This window comes from Ornithorhynchus anatinus, chromosome 1 (genome assembly GCF_004115215.2).
Source record: "Ornithorhynchus anatinus isolate Pmale09 chromosome 1, mOrnAna1.pri.v4, whole genome shotgun sequence".
NCBI classification, from domain to species: domain Eukaryota; kingdom Metazoa; phylum Chordata; class Mammalia; order Monotremata; family Ornithorhynchidae; genus Ornithorhynchus; species Ornithorhynchus anatinus.
In genome coordinates, this window is record NC_041728.1 from 164,849,717 (window position 1) to 164,868,315 (window position 18,599).

At 46.3% G+C, this 18,599-nt stretch overlaps 1 protein-coding gene across 1 annotated transcript in view; it reads left to right on the forward strand.

The window, feature by feature from the left end:
* The window catches only part of PAK2 (p21 (RAC1) activated kinase 2), a 78,722-nt gene that overhangs the window by 50,190 nt on the left and 9,933 nt on the right, over nucleotides 1-18,599 (forward strand). Inside the window, exons 4-12 of the mRNA XM_029060764.2 lie at nucleotides 87-234; nucleotides 862-893; nucleotides 1,361-1,474; nucleotides 2,964-3,096; nucleotides 6,129-6,192; nucleotides 7,912-7,960; nucleotides 9,110-9,222; nucleotides 9,774-9,891; nucleotides 12,161-12,260. Coding sequence (XP_028916597.1) covers nucleotides 87-234; nucleotides 862-893; nucleotides 1,361-1,474; nucleotides 2,964-3,096; nucleotides 6,129-6,192; nucleotides 7,912-7,960; nucleotides 9,110-9,222; nucleotides 9,774-9,891; nucleotides 12,161-12,260 — 871 coding nt within the window. The remainder of the gene's footprint in view (nucleotides 1-86; nucleotides 235-861; nucleotides 894-1,360; nucleotides 1,475-2,963; nucleotides 3,097-6,128; nucleotides 6,193-7,911; nucleotides 7,961-9,109; nucleotides 9,223-9,773; nucleotides 9,892-12,160; nucleotides 12,261-18,599) is intronic.

Genomic DNA, 18,599 nt, shown 5'->3' on the forward strand with positions numbered 1-18,599 from the left:
AAGATTTCAAAACGTTCCCAATTTGCTCCGTTTCTGACTTCTAACTCTGATCTTAAAACCCTGGTCTCCGAATGTGATTTTCTTAGGGAATGCCAGAACAATGGGCTCGGTTGCTTCAGACTTCCAATATCACTAAACTCGAGCAGAAGAAGAATCCCCAAGCTGTGCTAGATGTTCTGAAGTTCTACGACTCCAACACAGTGAAGCAGAAATATCTGAGCTTCACTCCTCCGGGTAAGTCAGTCCTCTGTCTGCTCGGAAGAGGGATTCAGCGCCTCAGTGGCTGGGTGCCCTCTGGGCATTGGTACTTGCCTTGAAGAAATGAAACCAACTCGTGCCATTCGACTGAGCGAGGAAGACGGGCGTAAACTTGACTAAAGTCATCTGGCGGTAGAAGGGGATCCATCTGAACTAGGACGACCACCTGTTTGTAGCTTTACAGCAGTTGTTCGGGGACTTGGGCTATTATTGTGATCTCGTGCCTCAGTAAACTAAGTGCTCTACTGTGTAAATTAACTGAAGTGTCGCCTGTTAGGTTTGGTGGATAGATCAGAAGCGTAGGGGCATCTCACGTAATGATAATTATGGTATTTGTTGAGCGCTTACTATGTGCCAGGCACTGTACTTGTAACATCCACTAGAAGGTGGAATTTTTATCTAAACCAGTGTCTGCATAGGTATTTGATATTTACATACAGCTATCCATTAATTTTGGACCAGTCGTCGACATAATAATGGCACCAAAATATTTTATGAAATGACCACTTTGCCTGATATACCCTTAATTAGGAGCACTGTTCGGTTTTTCAGTGCTTCGTCATTATTTCATTCTGTTTCAACCCCGGTGTTTTCTCTTTTCAGAAAAAGATGGGTTCCCTTCAGGAACGCCCATGGTAAGTCTACGGTCTCTTATTTTCAAACTCTTCAAATGGCCCTTCTGATTTAGCTTCTCGGGGTCATTGTGGATTTTTTTTTTTTATCATGCAGAGTAAAATAAAGCGCAGGCTTTCCCCTGCCTCGGAAGTGGATGCGGGGCCGGGGGACGTCTAGTAGACACATCTTACCATCTGATTAGAAGTGGGTGTTGCACTACAGAACGAAGCTGCCCCATTGCTTTCGAGTGGTGGAGATAACTATAATTACTTTTATCACTTTGTCCTGTGTTTCACTTTAGTCCCTTTGGCTTTTCTCCTTCTGGCTTCTCTCCAGTTTTCTCTGGACATTAGATTGAGCACTCGAGTTGCTTGAAGCGTAAGCTGGTCTCTCAGGCTCTGGCAAAGCAACGCAGCTGCGTCGTGTTTAACGTGTTTTACTGTGGGATAACTGTACACATTTTGCATATTTGGTTTTTCCCCTGCAGTTGAACGCCAAAGGATCAGAGCCCTCGACCGTGGTGACGGAAGACGACGACGACGATGACGATGAAGAAGCCCCTCCTCCAGTCATCGCTCCCAGACCGGATCACACAAAATCGGTTTGCCTTTTTTTTTTTTTTGAGTCGATTTTCTCTAAACCCGTGTTTTTTATCAGCTCTCTAGTCCTGATGAAAGAAGGCTTCTATACCATACAAGTGTTTTGAAGTATTTTTTAAAGTTAGGTTCATTCATTTTGATGTGTTTTGAATAAATTCAGACTCTGATAGGAAAGAGCCCGGGCTTGGGAGTCAGAGGTCATGGGTTCCAATCCCGGCTCTGCCACTTGTCAGCTGTGTGGCTGTGGGCAAGTCACTTAACTTCTCTGTGCCTCAGTTACCTCATCTGTAAAATGGGAATAAAGACTGTGAGCCTCACGTGGGACAACCTGATTGCCCTGTAAATCAACCCAGCGCTTAGAACAGTGCTCTGCACATAGTAAGCGCTTAACAAATACCAACATTATTATTATTATTTCCTTGAGAAATATGAAAACTGGATTTACCCTTTTACATAAAACCAGTTCAACTGAATAGAGCTACAAGCTCATCAAGTGTCCGTCGACTGGGTTTTGTGCACCTGTTGCAAAATACTAGTAAAAGTTCTCCCTGAAAATTACAGTTGTTAAAAATTGCCTAAATAAACCTTCAACTCTTAAACCATTAGCCTAATTTTAAATCAGCGTGGTCACAGAAGTATGTCAGCTTCCTTAAGGGCCTCAGCCCCAAATGTTCTTTAGAGCCACAGATACGGCCGCTGAAGGAAATCGTGAAATTTGTGCATCTGTTGCACAAGAGTTAGTTTGCAAAAGAAAAATGAGGAAACGTGTAGACTCTTTTAATCCCTCCGTGGCCTCCCCTCCCCTTCTTGGGTTCTCGGAGGGTTTTCAGGCTCTCGTTTTCAGATGCGAACTTACGTAGCTCTACATTTACGAGCGGGGATGCCAACTTTTGATTTTGAACAGGAAGTGGGCGGGACTTTGAGAGAATGGGGAGGAAATGTTGGAGAGAAAGGGGAACCCAAGAGGAAGAAAGGAGCTAAGGAGCGGGGGAGGTAGCGGCAAGCAAGATATGGGCAAAGGTGAGCCGGATTGGCACGGGGAGGGAAGGAAGGGGAAGATCCAAATACCTTTCGTTTCCTCTGTGATGTTTTTCACCCTCACTGGGCTCTTGGGGACCCTCCAAATTGACTCAACTCACCGGGCCTAACCGATCCACCCGGACGAGCGGGCCGTTCTCTGGGTCCGGGCCAGGGGCTGCAGGCGCCGAGCCTCTTCACAGCCTGTCACCCGTCACAGCCATAAGACGTAAAAGATTTCCGTTTCATTCGTATGTTTACTTCCAAGAATCCTGATGAATATGGGAGGAACTGAACAAGGTCAGGGTTTTAGGGTTTCAAAATATCTTTGTTTTAAGGATTGATTTTAGAAAAGTGAAACAAACGTGCTCCGTTTTTCGCGTACGTAAAGTAAAAGCTAACGTAAGGGTTGTTAAGGTCGAAGGGATCTGAAAAAGTCACTCGAGTTCCCAGCGAGCCCGTTTCTCCCCGCAGATTTACACCCGCTCTGTGATCGACCCCATTCCCGCACCAGCCGGCGACTCGAACGTCGATGGCGCCGCCAAGTCTTCGGACAAACAGAAAAAGAAGACCAAGATGACGGACGAAGAGATCATGGAGAAACTAAGTACGGCAAACTGTCCCTTTCGATTTATTTCCAGAAAACCGGTTCATTTGCAATCCGTTCCATCCTCTCTTTGTCGAAATGCGTTTAGATTAGGTGAAACGTCAGCGTACCGTATGTGATGTGTAACAAAAGTCTACTGCCAAACTGGGCCTGCGTGAAAGCCGGCCCGGCGGGTGAGCGATAAGGCTGGGAAGGTGCTCGAACCGGTCCCTCGCTTGACTGGATTGGACGGATGCAGGACCTGTGGGCTGAGGCAACTGCAGGGTAGAGATCCCAAGGTTCAGAGCACTCTCATTTATCGCCTAAGCTCCAAGCCCTGAAAGCCAGGGGCCGGCCATTTGGGGCATTTTGGGAGTCTTTCTGGGACCAAGAACGTAGAAACCCGTAGCTGCCCGCTGGGGAAGAACAGAGATTTCTAAACCAATGGGCCCAAGTACCTCTGGCTCAGCTGTCTCGATGTGTTTGGCCCCTGGCTGTTGATGACCTTTTCTATTCCTATTAAAAGTTCAGGTGAGACATACAGTAGGCGGTCAAAACTGCCGACGCCTTTTAGGTTTGAAATTACGGGTGGATTGAATTCACGCACGCGATTACGGGTGGATTGAATTCACGCACGTCATCGCTTTCTTTGTAAACTTTGAAAAATCGAGTCGTTGGCATATCTGCTGATAGCCAGCCAGGTAATTGGCTGCCAGTGGGAATTTCGGGACGGAATGCCAGAAACTGTCAACAGCATCAAATTTTCCAAGCTTGCGCTCGGTCTCTTCCGTTTTTGGAACGGATGACCAAAATAGAGACGGGATGGTTAGTGCCGAGAGAGAGAGAGAGAGAGAGAGAGAGAGAGAGAGAGTGTGCACTCTTTCACCTTTTCCCTAGCCCTTCCCCCGCCTCGCCAAAAAGCAGTAAAGGAACAGTGAAGGAAGAATGATAGCATCCAGGTTGCCACGAAGAACCTTGCTGATGGCCCAGTTGGGATTCACTGGGAGCACTGGAGCAAGGGGATGAGGCATTTTTCCAGAATATTCATGAGTCTTATCTGACGCCATCTCTACCAGGTAGCAGTCAAGCCGTGAAACTGCAGCCTAGAAGATCTTAACTACGTGGCGTAGTGGATAGAGCGTGGGTCTGGGAATCAGAAGGTCATGGGTTCTAATCCCGGCTCTGCCATCCCGACTCTGCCACTTGTCAGCTGTGTGACCGTGGGCAAGTCACTTCACTTCTCTGTGCCTCAGTTCCCGCATCTGTAAAATGGGGATGAAGACTGTGAGCCTCACGTGGGACAGCCTGATTCCCCTGTATCTACCCCAGTGCTTAGAACAGTGCTCTGCACATAGTAAGCGCTTAACAAATACCAACATCACTTGCCTGTGGTGTGACCTTGGGTAAGTCACTTCACTTCGCCTCAGGTGCTTCACCTGTAAAATGGGGATTGAGACTGTGAGCCCCACGGGGGACAGGAACTGTGTCCAACCCAATTTGCTTGTATCCACCCTACCACTTAGTATTGCTTGGCACATAGTAAGCGCTTAACAAATACCATAATAATAATAACAATTATTATTATTAACTGGACTGTCACTGTAGGCAACACCACCGTCCTCCCCGTATCAAAAGACGGGCATTATCTCTAACACATCTCTCTTATTCAAACCCAGACATTCAACCATATCCTCTTTGTTCTACCTTGTATCCAAACACTTATTATATCCTGCCTTATCTGTTGCATAAACCTTCCTGCCTCCTGTCTCTTCCCCTCTTCTTGAACTCCCTCCTCGTTCATATCTGACAGACCACCACTCTCCCCATCTTCAAAACCTTACTAAAAGCCCTCCTCCAAATGGCCTTCCCTGACTGACTCCTCCTTTCCATACCTTATTCGCCCTCCCCTCCGTGTCGCCTGTGCTTTGGGCGTGTCCCCCTTAAATAAATCGATACTCAGCCCTACGGCACTTACGGTCATAACTGTGCTATTTGTTAAGTGCTTACTATCTGCCAAGTGCTATAGTAAACACAAGATAATCAGGCCTTACTTGGGGCTCACAGTCTAAGTAGGAAGCAGCATAGGTATTGGATCCCCATTTTTGCAGGTGGAGGGAACTGAAGCACAGTGAAGTGACTTACCCAAGGTCACCCAGCAGGTACGTGGCAGAGCTTAGTTTAGAACACAGGTCCTTTGACTCCCAAGCCCCATCTCTTTACACTAGGCCGTGCTGCACTTATGTCCACACATCCTTATACTCTGCCATTTCCCCTATCTGCAGCTATCCTCCTCCCACCGTAGACTGCAGATTCCTTGTCGGCAGGGATTGTGTCTGCCAACACTGTTGTTTTGTGCTCTCCCAAGCGCTTAGTACAGTGCTCTGCACACAGTAAGCGCTCAGTAAATGCCATCTGATTGATTGGGGAAAAAAGGGTAAAATGGCAAAAAGTGCTCAAATCTAGGCGTAGTTCACAAGGTGCACTGTGGCACCCCTCAACTTGGAAAGGAAGGATCTTCCCTAAAATCTTTCAAAGCTGACACGAGTCGGGCCTTTCAGACTGATCTCTGATACAAAAGGCTAGTATGGCTTAGTGGAAAACAGGAAGCTTTTTGGAGTCATGAAGCCCGCATTCTAGTCCCTAGCCTTCCTTGATCCCGTTGGCGGTTTCATACATTTTCGATCCTTCAGTTTCCTCATCTGTTAGATTGGACTTGTTGCGAACTTAAACCGAGGCTATTAATGTAACGAAGATTTTTTTTTGGAGGGGGGAAGTGTTATGCAGATGAAGTGGAGAGGAAATTCAAGGTATCATCGTCATGTGGAAATATTAATTTTTAAATTTTTAAGACCCACACCGCTCTCTCTAATACTGTCTTTCCACTAATTTTTTACTTCACGTTTCTTTTTTACATTCCCTTGAGGCTTTGCAAATCTTGGAGAACTGATTCTTCTGTTGTCAGAGATGGAACAGTGGCAAGAAATTATATTTGAAAATAATTTTGTATTTGGTCTCCAAATTTTTCTTTCCTTCTTTTTTTTTTTTTAAAACAGGAACTATAGTCAGCATAGGTGACCCCAAGAAAAAATACACCAGATATGAAAAAATTGGGCAGGGGTAAGTGTTCATGAAAATATTTGCCAAGACTGTTCAGGACATCTTCTGATCAATATGATTTACTGTGGTTTATCTCTTGTTATCATGCACACACTATTGATTAAGAAAGAAATACCAGGCTGCATTAGTGTAAACAGCAGTAACCAGATGCCGTGGATTTCAGATTGTGTTGGAATTCTCATAATTTCCTAGTGAGTGATGATTTTGCCTCATTGATTTTACCTGGTTGCCATATCCCCCCCTCCCGCCCACCCACAATTTTTGTCATGAGGGATAGTAAAGGAAGGATTGAAGCCTTCCAGATTAATATCTGTACATCCTTCCTCACGTGGAAAAATTCCTTTAATTCCTGGAGAGTGTTCCGATCAGTGAAAAATGACATTCGGTGGGTTGAAAGGCCACTCTACCCATCCTTGCATCTACGCCTTGTCAAGTGGTTGGCCTCGGCTCCGCTTCCGTGAATATGAGATTCGAAAGCGTGCCAGCACAACAAGGGACAGTCACGGTGCGGTGGGCCCCCTGACAGTCCCTGTCAGAGTTAACCTCCATGTCAACGACATCACACTCACATCCCCATTTTACAGACGAGGTGACACAGAGAAGTTGCGCCAGGCCCTGTACTAAGTGCTGGGGCAGAGCCAAGCTCATCGGGTTGGATACGGTCCGTGTCCCGCACGGGGCTCACGGTGTTAATCCCCATTTTACCGATGAGGTGACTCAGAGAAGTTAAGTGACTGGGCCGAGGTCAAACAGCAAACAAGTGGTGGAGCCAGGATTAGAACCCAGGTCCCATTTATGTACATGTCGGTATTCAATCGTATTTATTGAGCGCTTATTGTGTGCAGAGCGCTGTAGTAAGCACTTGGGAGAGTACAGTGTAACAGAGTTGGTAGACACATTCGCTGTCTATAAGGTAATTATATCAATGTCCGTCTCCCCCTCTAGACTCTAAGATCGTCGTGGGCAGGGAACATGTCTACCGGCTCTGTTGTACTTTCCCAAGCACCTAGTTCAGTGGTCTGCCCACAGTAAGCACTCAGTAAATACCAGCGATTGATCGATTGGTCGTCTTTGAATACAAAAGGCACCCATTTATAACATCCTGTGGGAAGAAAGTTGGCTCCAGTTGTTATTTTTCCCTTAAACCTTGTTACTATGTACCTTTTTTTACTCAGTCCTGACAGAATTGGAAATGATTTTCGCTCTATCTCTTTTCGCAACATAATCCTTGCCCCATAGAAAGATATCTGCACACCTAGGTCTCTTAAACCTAGGTATGTACATCATCATGTACGTAATGTAAAAAAAAATCCTGTAATTATGTACATAGCTGTAATTTATTAGTATTAATGTCTGTCTCCCCCTCTAGACTCTAAGCTCGTTGTGGGTCTGTTTATTGTTATATTGTCTTCTCCCAAGGGCTCAGTACAGTGCTCTGCACACAGAAAGCACTCAATAAATGCGATTGACTAGTCATAGAAAAATAATCTACCCCCGTGCTTTTTATTTCTGGCTTGTGGCAAGTTTTCATTCAAGCAGCTAGTGCCATAGAAAATTTAGGCCTCTTTAAAAAATCACATTCCCCTCTCTCTTTAATTTTTATCAGTTATGCTTTAGATTCCCTCGCTGAAGGGTGTTTCACTTCACGACCTTGAGCCTCAACGCTTGGGTATTTACTGAAAAGTAACTTAAATCTGGTCATGTCTTTCCATCCCGCAGGGCTTCAGGTACAGTTTTCACAGCCACCGATGTGGCATTAGGGCAAGAGGTAAGTCTTCCTTATAAATACTATATATTTAATTTTGGCAGTGATATCTTCGGCATTGTTCACTCCATCTCTTATCTTTACTCTGTCTTCTACCATTTTGTATTTTTATACACAGTTGCCTCGTGAAGATTTAAATACTTCCTCCCTCCCTCTCCCTCCAAAAAAACCCCCCCAAAACTCAAAACAACCCAGTGAGATTTGGCTTGCAAAGCTAACCAATTTAAAGGAACAGGTGATATAAATAGTATTCTTCACAAGCTCTAGGATTTGATAGGCTTGTCCCTTCGAATGGAGGGTCATTTTTACAGAGCTTTGCGGTCAGCCTATCTGTTCCCCTAAGGTAAATAGTTTTAGGAACCTTCGTTGATCAGTACATTGGCTGATTCAATTTTCAAAGTGAACACTTGGTTGGTGAACAGTTTGAGTGCCACAACTGTCTAACTTTAATGCCATAAAAGCTATTGCAACCAGTATAATGCCTTAAAGCCTTTGAGGGAATGCTAAATATTTAATTTATGTAAAGGTTATATTTTATTGTGCTTTTTTTTAATAGTACTTGATTGATTAAGTGCTTAATTTGTGCCATGAACTGTCTTAAGCCCTGGGGTATATGCAAGCTTTTCAGTTTGGGCACAGTCCATGTCCAACATGGAGCTCACAGTCATAATCCCCATTTTACAGACGAGGAAACTGAGGCACAGAGAAGCAAAGTGACTTTCCCAAGGTCACACAGCAGACAAGCGGCCGAACCAGGATTAGAGCCTAGGTCCTTCTAACTCCCAGGCCTGTGCTGTACCCATTAAGCCATGCTGCTTCTCTAAATTTATAAACTAGAACTATTTTTTTTAGTTTTATTTTTAAATGGTATATGTTAGACGCTTACTATGTGTCAAACACTGTTCTAAGCGCTGTGAATTAGGTTGGACACCGTCCCCGTTCCACGTGAGGCTCACAGTCTGAGTAGGAGGGAGAACAGAAGAACTGAGACACGGAGAAGTAAAGTGACCTGCCCAGGGTTACACAGAAAGCATTTGGCAGAGCCGGGATTAGAACCCAAGTCCTCTGTTTCCCAGGCCTGTGCTCTTTCCGCCCGGCTGTGCCGCTTCTCATTTATTTTTCTAATCCGTTATTTTTGACCCCTTGTTTTAGGTTGCTATCAAACAAATAAATTTGCAGAAGCAGCCTAAGAAAGAACTGATCATTAACGAAATTTTGGTGATGAAAGAATTGAAGAACCCCAACATTGTCAATTTCTTAGACAGGTAAATATGAAGGCTTCAGGGAATTTGGGGTGAAACTGAGGTAAGCTTAAAAAAGCGTGTGGCGGGTGTTCTTAGGTCACGAATGTCAGAATGACAGGTGGTTTTTACTTTTGAATGGGGTTAATATCACTGACTTATTTCTGTGCCTGGGGAAAATGGCCCCCTCACTGAGTAAAGTAAAATAAGTAAAGTAAAATACTTCGGCCCCCTCACTGAGTAAAGTAAAATAAGTAAAGTAAAATACTTCGGCCCCCTCACTGAGTAAAGTAAAATAAGTAAAGTAAAATACTTCGGCCCCCTCACTTAGTAAAGTAAAATAAGTAAAGTACTTGGGCCCATCCCCACTTGGCCTGCCGATCCCACTGTGAAGTAGCCGGGCCGCTTCTTCTCCGCCTCTGTTCCAGCGTTGGTTCGGGAGGGGAGGTTGCAAAAACCCACCAAAATCCACAAAAGAAATTTTCTCTTCAGGAGACCCAATTTAGCTAGTAGTGAGGTCAGCGCAAGTTTCCCAGGTGAAAGGCAGTGAGATGACTTTGTGAATCCGCTCGTAGTTACCTGGTGGGAGACGAGCTGTTCGTGGTGATGGAGTACCTGGCCGGAGGATCGCTGACCGACGTGGTAACGGAGACGTGCATGGATGAAGCCCAGATCGCCGCCGTGTGCCGAGAGGTGGGCTTGATCTCCTTTTCTCTTTGGGTGGTTCGCTTCGCCGCTAGATCGTAAGCTCCTTACGGGCGGGGGTCGTATCTGCGGTAGCGATTAGCCAGTCAGTGGTATTTAGTGAGCGCTTTCTGTGCGTATGACTGCTGATGTGTGCAGGGCACTGTCCTAAACACTTGGGAGGGTACGATATAATAGAGGTGGTAGGCCTGATCCCTTCTCAACGGGCTAGGCGGGGAGACGAGGAAATCAAATGTGGGAGAAAATGGCGGAGCAAGTCGCTTAACTTCTCTGTGCCTCAGTTCCCTCATCTGCAAAATGGGGATTAAGACTGTGAGCCCCACGTGGGACAACCTGATCACCTTGTATCCCCCCAGCGCTTAGAACAGTGCTTTGCACAAAGCGCTTTAACAAATGCCAACATTATAGAGAAGCAGCGTGGCTCAGTGGAAAGAGCCCGGGCTTGGGAGTCAGAGGTCATGGATTCTAATCCCGGCCCTACTGATTGCCATCTGTGTGACTTTGGGCAAGTCACCTAACTTCTCTGTGCCTCAGTTACCTCATCTGTAACATGGGGATTAAAAACTGAGCTCCGCGTATCCTCCCCCCCCAGCGCTTAGAACAGTGCTTTGCACATAGTAAGCACTTAACAAATGCCACCATTATGAGGATTGTACTCTCCCTAAGCACTTTGTGTAGCTTTCTGCTCAAGGCAAGTACTCAGTAAATTCCTCTGATTAGGAAGAGAAGAAAGAGAAATCTTTCTCCTCAACTACTTTATCATGTGAGCAAATTATCTAGAAAGTGGCGAGAAGTTCCCCTGTTTTTTCTAGCCATTTTTGGAAATGTAATAGATATTACTCATAGAAACGATGCAAAAAAAAAAAGCCATATTAGGGACCACTGCTACAGGTGAGGAAAGGAAAAATAAAAAATGTTTCTACATCCCATTATCAGTGGACCTGAAGAGGGGAGGAGTTCCAAGTCACCCAGGGTGTCACAAGTGCCATATTATAGAGAAGCAGTGTGGCTCAGTGGAGAGAGCCCGGGCTTGGGAGTCAGAGGTCGTGGGTTCTATCTCGCCTCTGCCACTGATCAACTGTGTGACTTGGGGCAAGTCACTTGACTTTGCTGTGCCTCAGTTCCCTCATCTGTAAAATGGGGATGACGACTGTGAGCCCCACGTGGAACAACCTGATTACCTTGTATCTACCCCAGCGCTTAGAACAGTGTTTAGACTGTGAGCCCGTCATTGGGTAGGGATTGTCTCTATCTGTGGCCGAATTGTCCATTCCAAGCACTTTAGTACAGTGCTCTGCACATAGTAAGCGTTCAGTAAATACTATTGAATGAATGAACAGTGCTCGGCACAAAGTAAATGCTTAACAAATGCCATCATCATCATCATCGCATTTTCAGAAATGTTCATTTAGAGATAGTTCAGTCATGCATTTTTAAATGGTACTTGTTAAGCGCTTACTATGCGCTAGGCACTGTGCTAAGTGCTGGGATGGATACAAACCTTGACCTTGGGCAAATCACTTCACTTCTCTGGGCCTCAGTTTCCTCAGTGCAAAGTATTCAATACCCGTCCTTCCACCTATTTAGCCTACGAGCCTCATGTGGGACAGGGATTGCATCCACCCCGATTATCTTGTATTTACCCCAGCGCTTAGAACAGTGCTCGACACATAGTAAGCCCTTAACAGATGCCATCGTCAGTGTTAACCACTGGTATCTGAGTGGAATTCCCCTAGATGAGAAGTACAGGAGAGAAGCAGCGTGGCTCAGTGGAAAGAGCGTGGGTTTAGGAGTCAGAGGTCGTGGGCCCCGCCGCCTGTCAGCTCTGTGACTTTGGGCAAGTCATTTCACTTCTCGGTGCCTCAGTTGCCTCAGCTGTAAAATGGGGGTTAAGACTGTGAGCCTCACGTGGGACAACCTGATTATCCTGTATCTATCCCGGCGCTTAGAACGGCGCTCGGCACATAGCGCTTAACAAATACCAACATTATTACAGTACATCACTTTACTTCACACACACATTACACACAGTAAGCACTCGATAAATACCACTGAATGAATGATGTGAAGCCGGAAAAGGAGTAGAACGCTTTCTTCGTGGACACGATGCGCAAGAGATCCTCATTCAAAGACTCGCACCCCTGGCTGCGCCGTCGACTTTGAACCGGACAGCTCTGCCTCCCGGGGGACCCCTGGCAGGGGCTTTTCCATCTTCCAAGAGATGTCAAAGGCATTTTCTCTCTCTTTACGCCGACAGTGTTTACAGGCCCTGGAATTTCTCCACGCCAATCAAGTGATCCACCGAGACATCAAGAGCGACAACGTGCTTTTGGGCATGGAGGGATCGGTTAAACTCAGTGAGTAGAGGGATTTGGTGGGTGCTCAACTTTCCTCTCGTAAAACCTGACCGCTCTTCGAGTGAGGCGTACACTCCGGTCATGGCAGAGTGCGCGAGGTACCCTTTCCAGATGCTAGTAAGAAAACGAAAGCAAAGACGGGAAATTACTTCCAAATGCCCTGATAAAAAACTATAATGTTAAGCTCCTGACTGGTAACGTTCGATACTGGTATCAATTTTTTGTTGCTGTGCCTTTTGAATTCGGTAGGTAAAAGTGAAGTTTGGTTCCTGCACTGAAAGGTGGTGTAGTAAGGTCTCGTCTATAAAAGAAGGATGTGGATTTGCTCTCTGATGAGTTCTTTTTTCACTTATTGGCAATGGAAACAAACAGAAATTGGGAAAAGTCAATACGAAAGTTTAGCGATTTGGGAATTTCTGGGAGCAGTTGTCATACTGTAGGAAATATGGAAATGTTGTTGAGTAAAAGATACGTTTTTCAGAAAAAAAACCTTTATGCTATGGGTGGTTAACTTATTTTTTCCATTCATTAATTAAACTATTAAGCCAGTTGATCGGGGTAGAATTGTTGGACTAAGCACTTTCATTTCTATTCTTCAATAGTCTTGGCTCTACTGGAGGCTGAGGCTATGCTAAATTAACGTGGTCATTCCTTCTCATTTTCTTCCTGGCTCTAAACAGCTCTTTTGAGTTGTCTACATGTGTTTTTTTCCACTGTAAATAGATACGACACTTAATAAAACTCACTAAAATCCTGATTGGAAAAACCTGCCAGCAGGGAACTGTTATTTAGTACCTGTACTTTTATACATCAGCGCCTTGTTTTCGTGCTAACTGCAGAGCGATCGGTTTTATTTTGGAAGAGGGAGAGGAAAAAGTAATTGACCAGACGAATAGAAAATGGGCAAAACAGGTCATCACTCACCCGTTTGTACTCATTATTTGCCCTCAAGGCGCTAGACTCTGCTGAACGGGGCATGTGTGATGAATTGGAACTAAGCCTGGCTTAGTGGAAAGAGGCCGGGCCTGGGTTCTAATCCTGGCTCTGCCAATTGCCTGCCGTGTGACCTTTGGCAAGTCACCTCACTTCTCTGTCCCTCAGTTTCCTCAACCGCCCAGTGTGGGGATCCACTACCTGTTCTCCCTCCTGCTTAGACCACAAACCTCCCCCCCCCCCCCCCCCCCGGCACAGAAGCTGCGTCCAACGTGATTAACCCGATTGACACATAGTAAGCACTTGAAAAATACCATAAACACCTCCCCACAAACGAGTTAATGTACCGGAGATGCATTAGTGTGAAAAGGAAGTGTAGTTGAACAAAAACTAATGTGGTCGCGATGACCTCGGAGCTACTTCCTCACCGTTACAACTCAGAAGTCGTACTGCTCCCTTCCACTTTTAAACCAATTCATAGTGAAGCGTCTGGCCTCTTCTTTTTCCGTGGTTGCCCCAGCCGTTTTCAGCTTAGGCTACAGACGGCTTCTTCTGGGCCGGAGCTCCTAAAAACCGCCATTTGGCAGGACGGTTGTGTCTCTGTAATGTCTCAAGTAGTGTCTTTTTGCCTCACTAATGGAGTCTGAAGGCCGCATCAGTCATTTGTAAGATGAGAAGAAATATTTCAGGGCCAACGATGGGGTTAATCTTACGAGGAGCATCTTTTATATTCATTCGGTCGTATTTATTGAGTGCTTACTATGTGCAGAGCACTGTACTAAGCGCTTGGAATGGACAGTTTGGCAACAGATAGAGACAATCCCTGCCCAAAGATGGGCTCACATTCTAAACGGGGGAGACGGACAGCAAAGCAAAACGGAACAAAACGGAACAAGACAACATCATCAAGATAAATAGAATCAAGGAGACATATACCTCATTAACAAAATAAATAGGGTAATAAATAATATATACAAATGAGACAGTGCTGAGGGGACTGGAAGGGGGAAGAGCAGAGGGTGGCGGGGAGGGGAGGAGGAGCAGAGGGAAAAGGGGGGAGGGGGCATTTTGAGTATTTACCAGTGTGTGCTCTAAGAGTACGTGCTCTAAAAGTAGTCGGTGTGAAGAAATGTTATTTACAAACCTTTTTTTTTTTTTTTAACTTAGTCTGCATTTTCCCTTCTCTTTTGGAATGGCTTTTTTTTTTTCTTCTTTAGAAGAGGTCAGTCGTAAACATTGAGCGTCTACTAGTGTGGTTTAGTGGCAAGAGCCTGGGCTTGGGAGTCAGAGGACATGAGTTATAATTCCGGTTCTGCCACTTGCCAGCTGTGTGACCTTGGGCAAGCCGCTTAACTTTTCTGTGCCTCAGTTACCTCATCTATAAAATGGGGATTAAAAGTGTGAGTCCCGCATGGGACAACCTGATTATCCTGTATCTACCCCAGCGCTTAGAACAGTGCTTAGCACTCAGTAAGCGCTTAACAAATACCATTATTATTATTAACGGTAGAAGTAAAAGGCGTAGTCCCTGTCCTCCAAGGCCTTACGGTCTAAAGGGGGAGATGGTCACACATTATTTAGGGAGTCAGAAGAACCCGGGTTCTAATCCTGGCTTTGCCATTTGCGTGCTGTGTGACCTCGGGCAAGTCACGTCACGTCTCTGTGCCACAGTTACCTCATCTGTAAAGCGGGGATAAAAACTGTGAGCTCGATGTGAGACAAAGACTGTGCCCACCATGGTTAGCTTATATCTACACCAGGGCTTGGTTCAGGGAGTGGCACATAGTAAACGCTCAACAAATTACATTAAAAAAAGATTGCAAACCATGGGAGCAGAACAATCAATAAACCATTACTGAATGCTTACCCTGTGCAGGACACTGTACTAAGAACTGCCTTAGGGGAATTTACACTCCTGGGGGAGAAAGACACTAAAATATATTGCAGGTAGGGGGAAACCATAGAGTTTAAAGGCATATGTACAAATGCTATGGAGGAGGTCATTCAGTCAATCGTATTTATGGAGCGCTTACTGTGTGCAGAGCACAGTACTAAGCCCTTGGGAGACTACAGTATAGTAATTATAATAATAATTTGGTATTTGTTAAGTGCTTAATATGTGCCAAGCACTGTTCTAAGTGCTGGGTAGATACAAGGTAATTAGGTTTTCCCACGTGGGGCTCACAGCCTTAATCCCCATTTTCCAGGTGAGGTCATTGAGGCACAGAGAGGTTAGGTGACTTGCCCAAAGTCACACAGCTGATAAGTGGCGGTGCCGGGGTCACAACCCACGACCTCTGACTCCCAAGCCTGGGTTCTTTCCACTGAGCCACGCTGCTTCTCATATAACACTAAGCAGACACATTCCCTGCCCACAACGTGCCTACAGTCTAGAAGGGGAGACAGACATTAATATACATAAATAAATGACAGATCTGTACATAGGTGCTGTGGGGCTGGGAGGGGGGATGAATAAAGGGAGCAAGTCAGGTGACACAGAAGGGAGCGGAAGAAAAGGAAAAGAGGGCTTAGTCAGGGAAGGCCTCATGGAGGAGATAATAATAATAATCATGTTGGTATTTGTTAAGCGCTTACTATGTGCAAAGCACTGTTCTAAGCGCTGGGGGGATACAAGGTGATCAGGTTGTCCCTCATGGGGCTCACAGTTTGTAATCCCCATTTTACAGATGAGGTAACTGAGGCACAGAGAAGTTAAGTGACTTGCCCAAAGTCACACAGCTGGCAAGCGGCGGAGCTGTGATGGGCCTTCAATAAGGCTATGCAGGCTGTGGGATATGAAGAGGGAGAACATTCCAGGCCAGAGGCAGGAAGTGGGCAAGAGGTCAGCGATGAGATAGACGAGATGGAGGTAACTGGGAGAAGGTTAGCATCAGAAGAGCAAAGTGTGTGGGCTGGATTGTAATAATAATAATAATGTTGGTATTTGTTAAGCGCTTACTATGTGGCGAGCACTGTTCTGAGCGCTGGGGCAGATACAGGGTAATCAGCTTGTCCCATGTGGAGCTCACAGTCTTCATCCCCAATTTACAGATGAAGTAACCGAGGCACAGAGAGGTTAGGTGATTTGCCCAAAGTCACAGAGCTGACAGGTGGCGGAGCCGAGATTAGAACCCATGACCCCCGACTCCTAAGTCTGGGCTCTTTCCACTGGGCCACGCTGCTTTAGGAGACTAGCGAAGTGAAGTAGGAGGGGGCAAGGGGATTAAGTGCTTTAAAGCCTACGGTGAGGAGTTTCTGTTCTGATGCGGTGGTGGATCGGCAACCGTTGAAAATTCTTGAGGAATGGGGAAGCAGAGCCTGAACATTTTTGTAGAAAAAATGATCTGAGCAGCAGAGTGAAGCAGGGACTGGAGTGGGGAAAGACAGGAGACAGCGAGGAGGCTGATCGGGCAATGGAGGTGGGATAGGATAAGTGCGAGGATTTACCCGGCAGCAGTTCGGTTGGAGAGGAAAGGGCACATTTTCAGTGATGATGTGAAGATCAAAACGACAGGATTTAGTGATGGATTGAATGCGTGGGTTGATTGAGAGGGAGGAGCCAAGGATAATACCAAGTTCATGGGCCTGTGAGACAGGAAGGATGGTGGTGCTGTCTACAGTGATGGGAAAGTCAGGGGAAGGCAAGATTTGGCTGGAAGGATGAGGAGTTGTATTTTAGTCATGTTCAGCTGGCGGTGGGACATCCAAGTGGAAACGTCTTGAAGGCAAGAGGAGATGCAAGATTGCAGAGAGGGCGAGAGATCAGGGTTGGATATGTAGATTTGGGAATCGTCCATATAGGGGTGGTAGTTGAAGCCAGGTGAACGAATGAGTTCTCCAATGGAGCGGGTGTAGATGGAGAATATAAAGGGACCCAGAACTGAACCTTGATGGATCCCCCCAGTTAGGAGGTGTGAAGCAGAGGAGGAGTCGGTCAAGGAGACTGAGAATGAGTGGCCAAAGAAATAGGAGGAGAACAAGGAGAGGACAGTGGCAGCGAGGCCGAGGTTAGATAATGTTTCCAGGAGAAAGGGGATGGTCGACAGCGTCGAGGGCAGCCGTGAGGTTGAGGAGGATTAGAATGGGGTAGAGGCCGTTGGATTTGGCAAGAAGGGGATCATTGGTGACCCGAGAGAGAGCTGTTTCTGAGGAGTGAAGGCGACAATCGATCGTATTTATTGAGTACTTACTGATGTGCGGACCATTGTACTGAGCACTGGGGAGAGTACAGTGTAACAATATAACCAACACATTCCCTGCTTTCTGTGAACTTAGAGTCCAGAAGACAGAAGATAGATTGGGTGGGGGGGTCAAAAAGAGAGAATCGAGGAGAGAAACTCGAGACAGCGGTCGTAGATAACTCACTTAAGGACTCTGAAGAGGAATAGTAGGCGGGAGATGGAGTAATAACTGGGAGGAGTTGTGGGGTCAAGGGAGGGGGTTATTTTAGGATAGTGGAGACGTGGCATGTTAGAAAGCGGTGGGGAAGAAGCCACTGGAGAGCGATCAGTTGAAGATGGCGGTTAGGGAAGGAAGAAGGGAGGGGGCACGTGCTTTAATAAGGCGCAGTGGAATGGTGTCAAAGGTGCGGTGGAGCGGGGTGGATTCCGAGAAAAGGCAGGAGATCTCCTCTTGAGATTCCGCTAGGAAAGATGGGAGAGTTGAAGAAGAGGCGGGAGGAGGGAGCGGGGGAGATTTTAGGAAGATCAAGCCTCAAGTTTTCAGTTTTCTCAGTAAAGTACATGGTCAGGTCAGTAGGGGCAAGAGATGGGGAGGCAGGGGGCCGGGGGTGTGAGGAGGGAATTAAACGACTGGAACAACCGGCGAGGGTGGTGGGCATGGGTGTCAGGATGGAGAAATAATTTTGCCGGCAGAGGAGAGAGGACAGAGTTAAAGCACTCAAGGATAAACTTGAAGTGTATGAGGTCGGCCTGATATCTAGATTAATGCCGGCAGCGCTCTGCGGCTGATGCGCAAGAGCGAAGGAGGCGGACGGTGAAGGCGATCCAGGGCTGCGGGTTAGTGGTACGAGATCGACGAAGGGGTAGGGGAGCGAGTGAGTTGAGTTCATTAGAGAGGGTGGTGTTGAGAGCATCTGTTTGGTCATCAAGGGAAGGTAGTTTGGGTATGGAGGCTAAATGGGCATGATGACTTGAGAAAACTGGATGGGGTCAAAAGATCGGAGTTGTCTGTGGGGGAACAGCGCACATTTGGAAGGAGGAGATGGGTGGGTGAGAGAGTTGTGGACTGATGGAGGGATCTCAGAGTTTGCGAGGGTAGAGATCTTGGAGTGGCTAGTGATGAAGAGGTCACCCGAGTGTTTAAGGTGGTAGGACTCAAGGGAATAGATGATGCAGGATGGAGTTGAGAGATGAGTCGGGGAAGGCTTCTCGAGGGATATGTGAT